Below are 17,232 nucleotides of genomic sequence, written 5' to 3'. Positions count from 1 at the left end.
TTGGCCAGACTCCTTGCAAGTTGGTGGCGGGAGTCCACCCGGGTTGGCTCCTTGCAGGAGAGTGAGAGTGGCGGGAGTCGGAACCTGGCATGTAGGGCCAAAGAGTGAGCCGAGTGGCTGGTTAAGCTATCCTGCCGGAAGGTGGCGGATAGTCTGGCGGGGGGATGGGCAATTTACCAAAGTCCTAGTTGTTGATGTTAATGTTATGATGTAAGCTCGGACCATTGGAAGATTAAAGCTGCAGCCTTGTTTTACCCACAATAAATGTCTTTGTGATTATTTGACTGGATGGGGTGGTTGCGAGCGAGTGAGGTCCTGCATGCCCATATTATAGGTATTCCTGCGTGATTCAGAAAGCAAAATGGGCAGCCAAGCCGCACATTTTACTTTAAGAAATTAGCGCCTACCCAAAGATAGGCGCTAATTTCTGCCGGCACTGGGAAGTTAAGCCTCCGACTTAATATCATGGCGATAATAAGTCGGAGGTCCCGAAAGTTAAAAAAAGTAAAAAAAAAAAATTTGAAATGGGCCCGCGGCTCGTGGGTTGAAAACCGGACGCTCAATGTTGCTGGCATCCGGTTTCCAAACCCGTGGCTGTCAGCGGGCTCGAGAACCGACGCCGGCAAAGAGCATTGGCTATCAAACCCACTGACAGCCGCCGCTCCTGTCCGAAAAGAGGTGCTAGGGACGCGCTAGTGTCCCTAGCGCCTCTTTTTACCGCTGGCCCTAATTTAAATAAATTAATTTACTATATCACGCGCACAGGAGAGTGTCCTGTGCGCATGCCAGGAGAGCGAGCGCTCGCCCGCAAACTTTACTGTATCGGCCTGAATGTTAGGGATGCTCTTATTGTCCTCCTGGACACGAGTGCCACCTTTGACACCATTAACTATGACCTCTTACTTTAATACCTCAAGGAGATTGGTCTTACTGATATAACCTGGGCCTGGTTTTACTCTTACCTGTATGAACACTTCTTCCAAGTGGAATGGAATGAGCAGTTGTCAATTCTTATGCCATTACCTTTTGGCATTCCCCATGGGTCTATTTTAACCCCTCTCCTCTTGAACACGTTTTTCTCCCATTAGCTACATTAATAGAAGACTGAGGCTTTAGACTTTCCTTCTATGCAGACAATATTCAGATCACTGCTTTTTTAAATACAAGAGCTTCTTTTTACTTGATGATTTCAACAAGTATCTTGATCTTGTGGCTAACTGTCTTTTTGATCATAAACTGAAAATTAAACCCTCCAAATCAGAGGCCAAGTGGGTTAACCACCAAGGCACTGATCAGACATCCCCATCAATGCTTGGCACTCTGATTCTGCTCAAAAGTGTCATTGCTTCTCTTGGAGAACACCTTAACTCCAAGCTTTCTCTGATTCCATATATTTCCGGCACTGTCCAGAAATCATTTATTTTAACTCTGATACATTCATCGCTTGTATCCATTCCTCAAATCACAATCTGAAACTTTTTTCATACATTTGTAATTTCCAGGATTGACTACTGCAACTCTCTTCCCCTTTATCTTCTGTACTCACAACTTAAAAGGTTGCAGTTACTCTAAAGCACAGCTGCTAAAGCTATCTATGGTTTAAAGAAATCCAACCATGTTAACCCAGTTCTACAGTCACTGCACTGGTTACCTGTTATCTGTCGGATCAGGTTCAAGATTCTCTGTCTGACTTTCTGTGCTCTCCACTCTGGCTCTCCCCTCTACCTGTCTATGCTTCTGATCCCCTACACCTTACTTTACAGGGCGGATTTTAAAAGCCCTGCGCGCCGGCGCACCTATTTTGCATAGGCCACCAGCGCGCACAGAGCCCTGGGACGAGCGTAAGTCCCGGGGCTTCGTAAAAGAGGCGGGGAGGGGGCGTTCCCGAAATGATGCGGCGTTTCGGGGGCGTGACGCGGAGTTTCGGGGGTGTTTCGGGGGCATGGCGCCGGCCTGGGGGCGTGGTCGAGGCCTCCGGACCAGCCCCTGGGTCGGGTGATGGCACGCCAGCAGCCCGCTGGCGCACAGATTTACATCTGCTTTTAGCAGGCGTAAATCTGCCAACAAAGGTAAGGGGGGTTTAGATAGGGCCGGGGGGTGGGTTAGGTAGGGGAAGGGAGGGGAAGGTGGGGGAGGGAACAGGCAGCGCGCGCTGGGCTCGGCGCGCGCAGGTTGCACAAATGTGCACCCCCTTGCGCGCGCCGACCCCAGATTTTATAAGATACGCGTGGCTACGTGCGTATCTTATAAAATCCAGCGTACTTTTGTTTGTGCCTGGTGCGCGAACAAAAGTACGCAATCGCGCAAATTTTTAAAATCTACCCCTACATGTCTTGCAAAATAATTTCTTCTTTGTTCCTCCCCCTTTTGTCATCAGGTTGGAAACCACCAGAGAAGCTTCTTTTAGCTATCAAGCCCCAGCCCTCTGGAACAGCTTTCCTCTGAACATCTATACAGAACAAAATTTTATGAAATTTCGAAAGGAGCTAAAACATGGCTTTTGATTGGTAAACTGGTCCGTAGAATATGTCAGCATTAACTGCCGGTCAGTGTCACTGTTGTGGGCGTGGACTCTTGGGCTGAGGTGGAGTTACAACTACCTGCAGGGAGGAGCCCTGCAGGTCCCCACCATCGGCTGGCGGAGCTGACTGTGGCAGAGGCCCAGCAGGAGCTTCACCAATACCAGCCCTCTTTCCCCTTAGCGGGGGGAGGGGGGGGAGCAGGTCTTAGGTAGAGCCCTCTGCTGACAAGCTGCTTGTCCAGAGAGATGGTCGGGTAACAGGCCAGGGTCTGAGGCAGGATGTGTACAGGCATAGTTGGAGGTAGACAGTGGTTCGAGGCAGGCAGCATTTGGATGTGGTCAATAGTCAACAGTGGTCAGTGACAGGCAGAGTTCAAGAAAGGTTGACTGTCAATCAGGCCGATCAGAACCAGAGATCCATCAGAGGGAAGACAAGACAGAAAGGCAGGTAGGGAGGTGAGGAACAGCACAGGCGGACTCAGAAGAACTGAAGGCTGACCACAGTACAATACAAGGACCAGGAACTGAAGAGATGAAGATCAGGAACTCAGGAATAAAGGCCAGGAATGCAAGAACAAAGACCAGGAGCATAGGAATGGAGACCAGGAACACGCTAAGTCAACTTGCTCTACCAAGGTAGTGGACATTGCCAAGGCAAGGAAGTCAGGGCTTGGAGGCCTTTTATAGGTCTTAGCTAGCTGATGTCATCAATAGGGGCCACAGTGGGCTCCCACCACAGTCCCTTTACATTTGGGTCTGAGGCATGTGCATGCACATGCTCCTAAGGGGGCCTGCACTACACAAGAATTGACAGCAGCATCAGCCACAAAGAAGACAGTGATGGTGTTGGTTGAAGGCCTGGCAGTTTTGGGCCAGCAGCCTTCCGCCGAGAAGAGAAGGCAGTGGTGAACAAAGGTAGTGGGGGTCCAGGCAGGAGGTGAGGCAGCAGTTCGCAGGGTTAGCTCGTAGCCCACCAAAAGCAACAGTCACTATTAGTTGTTTTGTTATATAATGTCATTCTAGTGAAGTCTACATGTACTTTGATTGGGTTTTATGTATGTTTTTCATTGTAAACTGCTTGGATAAATTGTTTTACGAGTAGTATATCAAATTTCAATAAATAATAATAATCATAATAGATCACCAGTTCAAAGCTGGCTCAGGCCATTATTTATCAAAGGTCATTACCATCTGTAAGCTATTTAGTGGACAATGTAATAAGTAGATGATCTCAGTCGAGTTCCATGTGGACAAGTGTCCATCACAAAGTTCACCATCAATACAGTTTGGCACTAATGAGTATGGTTGTTGGCAATCTCAGAAAAGAGACCAAAAATTGTATAGGTATGGAGACTGAAATACCTCTCATCTGAAATACCTCTCATCAGTAGAGATGATCCACTCCAAAAAAGGATTGAGGAACATGGGCAGAGTAGCATAAGGACATTTTCACTACTGCTGCATGCGCTGTACTGGTTTTGTTGATAAATAGACTTCAATTTCCAGCACTGTCAATCTAGCACTTTTCTTGAGCAATGGCATTCACTTTTAAAAGTTGTTTTTTTTAAGAAAAAGAAAAATATAAACATGGCCACAATTTCTTTTTATTCTCCCTTCTTTGTGAAATTAAATCAAAAGCTGGCTGCAGCCGATAACTGCAAAAGGAACAAGAAAGAATATTTATCAGTAAAGTCTAGATGGAAACAAAGCAATAAAAGTAGTGTCAGGTGGGTCTTTAGAAGAGAGAAAGAGGAAAGAAAGGGCACATGAACTCTTAACAGGATTCAATCCAATAAACAAGTAAATGATATTAATTATAATGATGGGGATATATAAATGACCCCAGCCTTTTAAACTCATTGTATGAAGGTAAATTATTTGGCTTAAACCTTTTTAAGTGGACCAAAGAAACTTCAGTAGTAATAGGAAGATGCAGGAAGAAACTGAAAGACGTAGGAAAATTTATTATAACTACAGAGGTGTTTGTCAAAGGATGAGAGCTTCAAGAAATGGAATATAGGGGTGATATAGGCCAAACTGTATTCACCTTTTAGTTTCTTGAGATTTTGCTCTATTTTATTTCACTCCATTGTTTTACTTATTTTATTTTGTATTTCGCTTAAATTTGTCTTGTTTCTCTGTTATTTTATTCTTTTAAACTGTTTGTTGTATTATGGTTTTGTTACATTTTTATTAGTTTTATTTTGATATGCTTTATGCTATATTTTTGCTAGTTTTTTACCTTGTTAGCTTGTTCAAATTTTATTTATACATTGCTTTGTTTTACAAATGTAATTAATTGTGATTAATCAAGTAATCATATATATAAACATACACATAGACCATGACATATTTAATCTGAGCTGGTAGACAGTAATAGAGAGGGAATAGGTAGTAAATGTTGCGATTACTGATCCTGCTCAGTGGTGAGAGCTTGCTGGTTGGTTAGGCAGCCCTGATACAATGAGTTTCACATGTTTGCACTCATTTGATTATTAGCCAGGAAGACAGGGATCACATAGGGTTCCAGGGCTAAATCCATTCTCAGTCCCACGGAACGGGGGAGTCAGATTCTTCTAATGGTGAGAAGAAACTTCTTCAAGGTTCAAGGTGTGGTGATGACTATCTCTCTCTTGGGAAGTTCTTACTTTGATAGGAGTGCCAAATGATTACTATGGACTCTCAGAATAGGTGTCCAAAACTCTTCCAAAATCTTTCAAAATCAAGTTTGTGGCATCATACACACACAGTTCTTGACATAGCCAGTTGTTATCTCAGCTCTCCAGCTGTCCTTTATCTGTTCAATTGTCCCTCAGTAGATGGGATCTGGGGAAAAAAATCATCCTCCAGGGCATGGAAAAGTAAGCCTGACCAGATGAAAAGTCTAGACAACAGGGAACAATCAGATCTTCTATCTTTCCCCACTCTAGGGCAGGAAGGGTGGCAGTAAAACTCTTCCCCCCAGATCCACAAGAAGCAAAGTATTTACACAAATGTCCAAAACTGGAACTCTCTTGCAATAGAGAGAAGGAGAAATCCAGTTGATTGATAAGGACGCACCAAACTAGAACTTATTACTTGTAACCTACAAATGCATATTAATGTTAAATTCAAACTACCTAATATGTTCCCAACAGACAAGCCCATAGTTTTTTGTATTAAATTGTTACTGTACTATGATGGCACATGTTTAATTTGTAATCCATAACCCTCATTTTCATTATCGTGCCTTGTTGTAAACCGTTGTGATGGTTATCTAACTTAACAACGGTATAGAAGAGTTTTTAAATAAATAAATAAAATAAATAGGCTACCAACCATGGATTGTGAGATGGAATAGGCAGTCTTCCCTACCCTGATCATCCCAGAAAAGGGACTTCCCTGTAATCCCTTCCTGGGCCCAGAACCAGGCATCTTGCAAGAAACTCCAAAAATCATCAAAATCACTGGAACACAAAACTGGAGACAACCCAGCTAGACAGGTGGCATACTGGAAGAGGTCAAGTCTCGATTGTTTGAATAGTATTATTTAGTTCTACTTTGATGGGGGTTTATATGTATTCTAGGTATTAATTGAAGGAATTTTACATTTTGGGGTAGTTTTCAAGCCATTTATGTGCATAAAACACGGGTTTATGTGTGTAAATGGCTCATTATAAAATTGCACAGGGTTTGTGCACATAAAAGTATGCATGTAACCTGATTTCTCATACATTTTTATGCAAATTGGCATTCATGGGGGCAGAGCCAGGATTTATACTTTTGATTTTTAAAAATACACATGAAAATTAACTTGCACAAGGTTAGTTTGTGAGTGTTCTTAGGAATAATTTTCAAAGCAAACTTATGCGCTTAAGTTCACTTTGAGCAATAAAAGATGGAAGGGAACCTTAATAATTGTAATTGTTTAAGTGACACCTAAAAAATATTATGCTCATGCTGCAGCTAAAGACAAGGTATGTTAGTTTATCAGTCAAGAACGATAACAGCGATACAACCTAATGGAGACAGCAAAATATAACAATCTTGAATGTAAATGGAAACTCAGTTTATTTTTGTGGCTAGCTGCGAATTCAGAAACCACTGACACGGAAGAAGGCCAGGTTTTACTACTAAAAACCAAGCACAGGAAAACCAATAAGCAAAACACACTATGCAAATATCATTGTATTAGATTGATCTGGAGGTCTTTCTGATTCCATCAGTTTCTGTGTTTCTAAGTTTCAAACCTGACACAGCACATTTCAACTGGCCGCACAGTTTGAACCATGAAATAAAATATGTGTAAAAATAGCCTACTGAGCCCCACATTGTACAAAGAAGCTGCTGAAAGACTGTAACAAAGTTCACAAGACAAAGGTTTGGCCTTACAGCCACAATGGGGCCGATATTCAAAGCGATCCAGCCAGCTAAAGAGTTATTTGGCTAGAGCCACAATTCTAAATCGTTGTTGTCATTGAGCAGCTAAGTCTTGCACCCAGATTTAGTCATTCTAATTTTGGGCAGTCCTGGGGAGAGGAGGTCAAGGGTACTTAACTTTTAGCTGGCCATTGCTAATATTTTCAGTGCTATCTGGCTAAATCATCAGGCTATCCGGCTTATATCGAGCTAAATTCTAGACAGCTGGTTTTAAGCTGTGTATTCTCTTCAAAATCCACCCCAGTGCATATACAGTGTGGGCATATTGCATAGGTTCCACGTGGCGGCAGCATGTCGGATTTTCTAATCTAAATAAAAGGCATTTCAAGTCAAAAGAAGGATTAGTTATTGGGAGGTCCCATGTTCAGGGAAGAATCTTTTAATAGCTTTACCAGTGCGGTGTGATTTAGTGCATCGAGTACACAGGAAACAGCTCTGAAGGGAAGAGCTGGTACATTATTAGAGCCCCCTGCATGTATGAAGCATGCTCTTTTCTGACTGAATTCGAGAGCTGGACAACAAGCAAGCCCCTAATTTTGTTTTTAATTTCCATGCCATGTGATGTTGAACATACATATTATGTGTCTCCAGCTTTTTTTTTTTAATTGAATCCTGTGGCTTCCTCCTGATTCTTTTAGCCTTCAGCTGAACTGAAATCAGGGCTGAAATCCTGGTGCCATAGTAGCTTGTAAATGACAGCAGAAAAAGACCAATCAGCCCAGTTATTCTGTCCACGCTGCCAGCCACAGAGAGGGATCACCTGCAAGATATCTCTTCTCATCCAGGAGAGATTTTTTTGTTTTTCTCCTTGGAACTCTATCCTCTCGAGTAGATGAGCATGCACGATACTCTCTTAGTCCCCTCCAGCAACCACCTTTCCCATACCTAACCACAAAGCTCTGTAAATAGCAGCAATATTAGTGTGGCCACTGCCCGATCATCCAACCTCCTGCATTCCCTGCACAGCCTCCAGGTCAGATCTGGGTATGTGAGTGCCTGCATTTCTACAAGGCTTCCTAATTATTTCTGTATTTGCAGCATGCCAGGCAGGCCTGCTCTAAATGGCTTACATTACTAGGGGTGTGCACAGACGATTTTTTTTTTTTTGTTCTTTTTTGGGCCTGATTCAATAAGACATTTTCCCATAAACACAGAGGGGCGGATTTTAAAAGGAGCGCGAATAGCCTACTTTTGTTTGCGCTCCAGGCGCAAACAAAAGTATGCTGGATTTTAGTAGATACGCGCGGATGCCGAAATTAACTCCTGCCTTTGGCAGGTGTTAATTTCTGAAAGTAAAATGTGCGACTTCCTCTGTGTCTCTCTCACATGCTAACACACACACACACAGGCTTCCTCTCTCTCTCTCTCTTGCTCTCTCTCACGCACATAAGTAGACAAAACTGAATTGGAAACCACAAGCCAGATTTTGTATGCGGTGTAACAATGGAAAAGCAGAAAATCACTATTCCTCAAAACAATACAATCAAGAAATATAAATCAATCAGAATAGCAAAACCATACTAAAAATATACATTTCAAAACAGCTAATGAATATTCAATAATTAGAAACTTTTGTACAAATTTTTACAAATTTCCTAAACATCGATAAAATATTTCAAAACAGCAGACATCAAATAACACCCAATAATTAAAACTAATAAGGATTTTAAAAATCCCCCACTCTCCATACCTGTCACCCTAGATTGTCGTGAAATGGGGGTACACCAAACAGAGAAACAAAATATGCTCTCTCTGTCTCTCACACACATACTGTTATGAGTGAGGCCTTCGGCTACTGTTACGAACCGAGGGCTTGGAGGCATTCGGCTACTGTTACGAGCGCGGAGGCACGGTCATTTCTGGAACAGGAGATGTGAGCCCTTGGACCACGGCAGGACTCAGGGAGGAGCCCCAAGACACACCGCGGGAGGTGAGCTGGTGCGAGCACGGGTAGCAAGGAACAAGACAAGACTAGAGCAAAGACAAGGAGATGAGAGGTCTGACCCTCTACCAGACCTGCACGCCCCAGGACCCCAACGAGAGCGTCAGCGTTACCATGCTGCGGAGACAGGCCGGTGGTGGCTCCAGGCCACACAAGGAGCTGGAGGGCATTGGCAGCAGCGTCCCTAGGCCGCGTTGGAGGTCGGAAGCACGGCGGTTCAGGCCGTGACTGCTGCGAGATGGCTCCAGCGCTGGCGGCTACTGAAGAGGTGAGAGGCCTGCTTGCAGAGGGTAGCTCTGCGGACAGAAATCGTAACACATACACACTTGGTGAAAGACAGAGGGAGCTTGAGTGTGAGTGTGTGTGTGAGTGTGTGTGTGTGAAAGAGATAGACACACCTTCATACACAAACACACACCCTCATTCACACATGCACACACACCCTCATTCACACATATACACACCCTCATTCACACACACACACCCTCATTCATACACACCCTCATACACACACACCCTCATACACACACACACTTATACACACACACACACACCCTCATATACACACACACACACACACACACACACACACATACATATACCCTCATACACTGGCACTTATTCTCACAGGGCCAGTTTCTCCCTTTTTTGGCCGCCGGTTGCACCGCAGGGCCTCTTCTTCTGCCACAGGCTCCAGGAGCACCGACGCCAACACTGGGTCTGTTTTTCTGCTGCCGGCTCCAGAGCACTGGCGGCAACACTGGGCCAGTTCTTTGACCATGCGCCAGCTCAAGGAAATGCCGGTGGCGTTGCTGGTCTCTGCTACTGCAGGTCCTTGCTTTTGCTGGTGAGATTTCCCCTGCCACTTCACTGTTCTGCGCCACTGCAGGACCTTCCTGCCGGCAGCAATGGCTGGCCCAGCCATTGCCACCGGTGCTCCTAGATTAAGTGCCAGTGTATGGGGGGGGGGGGGGTTGTTTATGTGTATGAAGGTGTGTGTGTTTGTGTGTCACACACATATGCTTCCTTTGTCTCTCACCAAGCATGTATGTGTGTGTATGAGAGAAAAGGAGCATATTGTGTGTGTGTGTGTTTGTGGCATGCATGCTCTCAGTCTACAACAATCTTAGGATGACAGACATGAAGAGCGGGAGATTTTTAAAATCCTTAATAGTTTTAATTATTGTGTCTGTTGTTTTGAAATATTTTATCTATGTTTTGGAAATTTTAAAATTATATATGGGGGGGGGGGGGGTGTTGTGGAGGTGGACCCTTGGCCTGAAGTGGAGTTGATGCTACCCATGGGGAAATTCCCATGGATTCCCACCATCGGGAGATGGAGCAGACCGGGAAGCGGAGGCTGACTGGAGCTTCGCCAATACCAGCCCTCATTTCCCCACAGGTTGAGCCCTTGGGTACCAGGGCCGGCTGGTCTTAGGCGGACCTCCGCGTGGTTGATCCCGAGGAAGGTGTTCAGAACAGGGAGCCAGGAAGCAGCAGGGACACAGGGTCCAAAGAAGCTGAGTTCAAGACAGGGCCTGGATCCAAAAGCCTGGACAAGCTGAAGCAGGCTAAGAGTCAGGAACATGTTAAGTCTGGGCTTGTAAGTAGGCTGAAGCCTAAAGGAGGCCAAGTGCACGTAATCAGCTGAAGACAAAATCGAGTTCAGGCTGGAATCAGAACAGGTGGCTGGAGACAAGGTCAAGATACGAGCACAGGTCAGAGCCGGGAATCTGTCCAAAGCGTAATCAAGGGCAAGCAAGGGTTGAAGCCAAGAATCCGTCCAAAAGCGTAGTCAGGAGAAGCAAGGGTCAAAGCCAGGAATCCTTCCAAAAATGTAGTCAGAAGCAAGGGTCAAAGCCAGGAATCCGTCCAAGGTAATCAGGAACAGGTAATAGGTACTGGAACTCAGGAACTGGAAACAGGAATGCTGGACAGGAACAAACGAGCACAGGAGCAGGAACAGGAACCAGGAACAAAAGAGTAGCAACTAAGAACAGGACAAACATAGAGACCTGTGGCCAAGGCAAGGACCGAGTGGCAGGGCCTGTCTTAAATAGCAGGGCCCGGCAATGTCATCATTTGGGGTCGCGGGAAGGTTTCCCGCTGTGGCCCCTTTAAAGTCAGGAGAGGCTCGTGTGTGCGTGCCTAAGGCAATGACTGGGATTACGAGGTGGCGGCGTCTCCCCCATGCACACATGGGGAGACCCAACTGGGACTGGAGGAGGCCATGGAGCAGCCGGAGGAACCTGGGGAAGAGGGAGAAACATGGACACGGAGGTAGCTGCCTACTGCTGCTGGCGAGGAAGGGCCAGGTCCAGGACCCGGGAGCCGGGAGTGAGTAGGGCCAGACGCAGGCTTGCCGTGGCTGGGACATGCAACAGTACCCCCCCTTTACGCCCCCCTCTTGGAGGTCTGGGTTTGCCCAGATGGGCTGGGTGGAACCGTTGAAGAAACCCTTTGTCTAGGATATTACGTGCTGGTTCCCAGGAATTTTCTTTGTGGCCATACCCCTCCCAAGAGAGGAAGTATTCCCAATGACAGCCTCTCCTCTGGACATCTAGAATGTCTTGAACCCGGTAGATAATATCAGTCTCCAAGATGATTTGAGAAGGTTCAGGAGTTTTGCACAAAGGCCAAGAGAGCACTAGAGGCTTAAGTAATGAGACATGGAATGAATTATGTATTTCCAGCGTGTGTGGCAGACGGAGCTAGTAGGTCACTGGGCCAATGCGTCGAGTGATGGGGAAAGGCCCGATGTACCTGGGAGCAAACCACTGGGAGGGAAGCTTCAAATGAATATGGCAGGTGCTTAGCCATACTCTATCACCCGGTTGAAATTCTGGGGCAGGTCTGCGAAGGGCGTCTGAAGATTTCTTGGCACGTGCAGTTGCTTGGCGCAAACGTTGGTTCGTACGAATCCAAAGGGCCTGAAGGGCGTCTGCAGTTGCCTGAGCTGCTGGAGAAGGCAGTGAGAGAGGAACTGGCAAGGGAGGCCGTGGCTGTCTGCCGTACACCAGAGAGAAGGGAGAGACTCCTGTGGCTGCTGCGATGTGTGAATTATGAGAAAATTCGGCTCTTGAGAGAGCGGTTCATCCGTTCAGTTTGGCCGTAGTAGGTAGTGGTAGGCCGTGGTAGGTAGTGGTAGTAGGTAGTGGTAGGCCGTGGTAGGTAGTGGTAGGTAGTGGTCAGGCTGATGGAAATCCCAAATTTCCAGCACAATGAGTGCCAGTGGCGGGCGACAAATTGAGTCCCCCTGTCAGAGGCAATGTCTACGGATAACCCATGGAGGCAGAAGACTTGGAGAAAGAACAGATGCTGAAGGTAAAGTGGGACATGGCACAAAATTAGCCATCTTGGAGAACCTGTCCATAATCACCCAGATGACAGTGTTCCCTTTAAACACTGGAAGGTCCACCACAAAATTGGTGGACAAGTGAGTCCAGGGCTCTTCAGGAGCAGGCAGGGGTTGAAGTAGCTCCCACAGTCGACCCACCAGAGGCTTTTGTTGGGCGCACATAGGACAGGAATCTACATAATGCACATGTATTGGAAGACATGGTGAGCCACCAATAGTAGCACTGTAAGAGGAACAAGGTCCGAGTGCGTCCAGGATGGCCAGCTACTTTGGAATTGTGTGCCCACTGTAGAACCTTTTCACGAAGCTTGCGGGGTACCACCATTTTCCCCACTGGTACAGTCACAGCAGCAGACAGAGAAATGCGAGCAGGATCAATTATATGATGGGGATCTTCTTGGGAGTCTTCAGGGTCGAAGGAATGAGACAGGGCATCAGCCCAGAGATTTTTCTCGGCAGGATGGTATCAGAGGTCGAAGTCAAATCGAGTGAAGAATAACGCCCAACGGGCCTGGTGAGCATTTAAACGTTGGGTGTGTGCCAGAGATGCTCAAGGTTCTTGTTGTCAGTGAAGATTGTGAATCGATGTTGGGCGCCCTCCAGCCAAGGGCGCCATTCTTCGAGGGCAAGCTTAATTGCAAGGAGTTCTCGATCCCCGATGCTATAATTTCGCTCTGCGGGGAGAACTTGTGGAAGTAGAAGGAGCAAGGACATAGAACCCCTTTCGGGGAATGCACCACCTCAGCTCCAATGGCAGAGGCGTCCACTTCAACAATGAAGGGATGGTCGGGTCTAGGTGACGTAAGCATCTTTTAGGGCTTGGAAGGCAGCAATTGCCTCTGGAGTCCAATTCCTCATATCACTGCCTTTCGGGTAAGGGCTGTAAGAGGTGCAGCAACCAGGGAATAGTTAGCTATGAAGTGGTGGTAGTAGTTGGTAAAACCAAGGAACCACTGGAGTGCTCGGGGTAAAACTAAGGAACCGTGGGTCGGAGCCAGTCTTGGATGCTTCATAGCTTACTGGGATCCATGGAGAAGCCATGTTGGGAAACAATGTAGCCCAGGAAGGGTAGGTCTCAGGGTGTGTTTGCTGGGGTGGTGCGAGTTTAGAGGGGGGGGGGGGGGTTACATATACATTCAGAGGAATTAACTGCAAATTTGATATGACTGATGAATTTCTATCAATTTAATCAATGAAAGGTACCAACAAGAGGAGTTGATTTGTACAAAGCAGTCTCTAGCTAGCTCTTGTTTGTATATATATATATAGTATGTCATATTGTCTCCATACGGAGGTGCTCGCTCTCTCTCTCTCTCTTTTTTTATCACGGTTGCTACTTCTGCTATAATTTATAGTAATTTAATGAATCTAGGAGATAGTTTGTACCATTCCATTGATCACATATGTATATAGAGAAGGTAATTTTTACAAATGTGTGCATTCAGGTAAAGTCTGCATGTACCTTATACATGCAGACTTTACCCTGAATTCTCAAAGCAAATCTATGTACATGCTTTGAAAATTTGTGGGTAATTGACCCTGTTACATGCACAGAATAACTCACACAAAGTTGCGCCTGCACTTCAGAGGCCATAACTTGTGTGGGTTAACTTGTGCACATACTTTGCAACAATGTAAAAAGTATGCCTAACTTCTGACTCTGCCCCAGCTCTGTCCCTCCCCAACCCACCCCTACCAAACGCTTCTCCCCAGGTTGCAAAAAAATACTTACAAAACCAGGTTGCAGGCATACTTTTATGTGCATTGAGCCCTGGGAGATTTTAGAACAGCCATTTATGTGCAAAAAAAAAAAAAGCTTTGTTTCTTCTATGGGGAGGGGAGGGCTGGTAGTGTAGCAGTCTTATTTAGCAGAATTAGCATATGATTTGACAACCCTAAGGAATAAGCAGGAAAAAAGAAAAAGAAAAACTATGATAATAAGGCCCTAGAGAGGCAGTTTGCTTGGAATTTCAGCTTTCCAGCTAGTGCACAGGCTTTCAGAGGTTAATTTGGCATAATTAAGTAGACACTAAAAAAAAAAAAAAAAAGAACGTTTGCATTGGTGAATCAGAGGTCAAATTCAGTGGGCTTTAACGGTAATGAAAGTTCACTCAGTTCTGAAAGAAAGGGAATATGTACCTCAGCAGTCCAGGAACCCGACTCAGTCTGATGCACTCTGTAAGTATAAACCAAACCTTGATACCTGTGGAAGGATCAAATTGAGTTTACTGTTAAGTACACTTCACCGAGTCCATTTTAATGACCAACAGAAGTTTATATTTGATTATTTAAACCCTCTGCCCTGCCAGCTCTTAATTTTTATCAAAACTACACCACCAGCTTTCCTACTGAAAATGAGTCGTATTTTCTGTAAATAAAGAAGATTTCTGGAATGAACAGGCACATCAGACATGTAATATATGCTGCTTAAATTGTTTTCCCACACATATTTTGTCCCTTACATTTTTTTGTAATAATATAATTACGTCTCCATAAATTTGCAATAGGTCTACATTTGCATCTGTGAATGTAAAACGAGTCCATCAAGCCTGCTACGTAACTAACAATGATTCCCTGCACAATCAGTTTTGCTAAACTATAACAATACAATGACTTTTGTTGGGGAAGATGGGGCTTGCATCCTGACTTCAGGTGTTTTGAAAATTGTTTTTGTAGCGAACAAGATCTTATCAGAGTCTTGTTTCACCCTCTGCTGAACAACACGCACACTGCGCTGCCTCTTCAAAGACCTTTTGTATAAAAATTCAGTTAATGGTATGTTCACTAAAATGTATTTTAGACAACGGTATCGTTGGTTAACAAATTGAACACAAAGAAAATCAGTATGAATCTCACTAGAAACAAAAATATTGGAGGCGATATGTGCAGCAAAATTCAACTGTGTTCTCTGTTTCCCAGCAACACTAAGAGCTAAATGGAAGAAGTGAACAACATCAGTTTCACAACTAAAAATGAAAATCACCTTGCATGAGGGGCTTTGAAAAACATAGGGTTTTTTTTTTAATTGATTATATTTTTTTCTGCCATAGGGAAACAAAAATCGTGTCCTCCACTTCAAGGGGCAGTATAATTTTGTTCTAAATTAAAACCAATGTGAATCAAAAGAAATGGAAAATTGCAGGACTCCATACCATTTGGAAATATTAAGGTGAATTTTTAAAGCCCAGCATGCACCAAAACTGGGAGATATGGGCACAAGTCGGCCCGGCACGTGCTGAGCAGATTTTAAAAGCCGCTCGGGTACGCACGCACTTGCTGCTAAGCACACAAATGAAAGGTTCCAAAAAAGGGGCAGAGCACGGGTGTAGTCTAGGCAGGGATTTCACATTGAAATTAGCGTGTAACTTTACTTCTACTATGGATGACATGCAAGTTATAAAGATAAACAGATTGTCGGGGTCAGGGCTAACAGGGGAGCAGAGAGGCAATTAAACGAGGGGTTTGGAAGTCTTATACCTTATTGGGTAGATTTTAAAAGATTGCGTGTGCATGTCCATGTGTGCGTGGTACCCGGTGCGTACACATGGACATGTGATTTTATAACATGTGTGCTCAAGGAGGACAGGATTTTTGCTGTTACGTGCAGCGACACATCGGCGCTGTCCCCATTTCCCTCCCAGTCCGCTCCATTTAAGGAGCGGACTGGGAGGGAAATTCCCAACCCCCTAGCCTGACTTCCCATCTCCTTCCCCTATCCCTATCCTAAACCTCCTCCCCAAATTTTTAACCTACCTTTTGTGCCTGCTTTGAGCAGGCGCAAGTTGTGCACCCCAGCACCCTGCCGGCACGCGATCCCCTGGCACAGCGGCAAATGGCTGCTCTGCCGGGCGTCTCTCGTCCCGCCCCCAGCCCCGCCCCCAGACCGGACTGCCCCGACCCCTGGACGCCCCTTTCACAAATCCCAGGACTTACGTGCGACCTGGGGGTTTACGCACATGGCTGGGCCTTTGAAAATTGGCCCGGTGTGCGTAGTTGATTTAAAATCCGGCCCTATCTGGGTGAAATGGTAATGAATTGGTGAAACTGGTAATGGCTTCAGCGTGCGTTTTTTAAAATCCCCCCACTTACATGGTACAAGCAGCATTTGCATGCATAGGCATGCGCACATGTACGCACGGTCTGGCTATTTTATATCATGAGCATAATTATGCACGTATGTTATAAAATGGCTGCGTTCCTGTGCAAAGGTGTGACGAACATGTGCAGATGTGTGCCCGTGCACCTGTTTAAAAGTTAATGTCCCTATGAATGCAGTCATATGCATATTTTATGTTTTAACTTGTAATGCCACCTTGGGCAAATTATTGGAAAGGCAGTATTTAGATTTGTAAATACATGAATAAATAAGTAAATGTGCGAAAGTGTGCTGCTAAGACAGCACCGCACCATACGTTGGAAAGCAGGTCTGCACTGAAATAAGAGCGTTAGTAGGCTGCTTCCAGCTTTTTAAATTGTTTGAACTTCTTTTTTCTAATTAATTCTTCTGCACAGGTTAATCAATTTTCAAATGCGGCACTTCAAGCGTATCGGACAGCCACCAGGAATTTCTAAGTGTCTTTCATGGGTGCCATTAATATGGTAGAAATAAAGATTTATTAAACAATAAAAAAAAAAAAATCTCATCTTTTTCCATCACCATATTACTAGCAGTTAATTTTCTACATAACCTGAGAGAAGCAGGTTAGACATTCAAGGTCCTTTAAGAAATCATCAGGGTTCTATTGCGCCGGGAGTTTGACCCTTGGCCTGGTGCAGAATTGGTAGGCTCCCTGGTTGGACCCAGAGAGCGCCTGCCACCAGGAGGCGGAGCACAGGAGGAGACAGAGGCTAGCTGGAGCTTCACCAATAGCAACCCGGGGTTCCCTCAGGTTGAGCTCTTGGTTACCCGGGTCGCCTGGTTTTTGGTGGGCCTCGCAGGATCTCCGAGAGATAAAGTTCAGGGGTATGCCCACCATGGACAAGGGTGCGTGG

General features: G+C 45.3%; 1 protein-coding gene across 1 annotated transcript in view; it reads right to left on the bottom strand.

Moving 5' to 3' along the window:
• Window positions 1-17,232, bottom strand: part of SH2D1A (SH2 domain containing 1A) — a 59,469-nt gene that overhangs the window by 22,915 nt on the left and 19,322 nt on the right. Inside the window, exon 2 of the mRNA XM_029607876.1 lies at window positions 14,380-14,443. Coding sequence (XP_029463736.1) covers window positions 14,380-14,443 — 64 coding nt within the window. The remainder of the gene's footprint in view (window positions 1-14,379; window positions 14,444-17,232) is intronic.

This window comes from Rhinatrema bivittatum, chromosome 6 (genome assembly GCF_901001135.1).
Source record: "Rhinatrema bivittatum chromosome 6, aRhiBiv1.1, whole genome shotgun sequence".
In the NCBI taxonomy this organism is placed as follows: domain Eukaryota; kingdom Metazoa; phylum Chordata; class Amphibia; order Gymnophiona; family Rhinatrematidae; genus Rhinatrema; species Rhinatrema bivittatum.
This window is presented reverse-complemented; position numbering and strand designations above follow the sequence as displayed.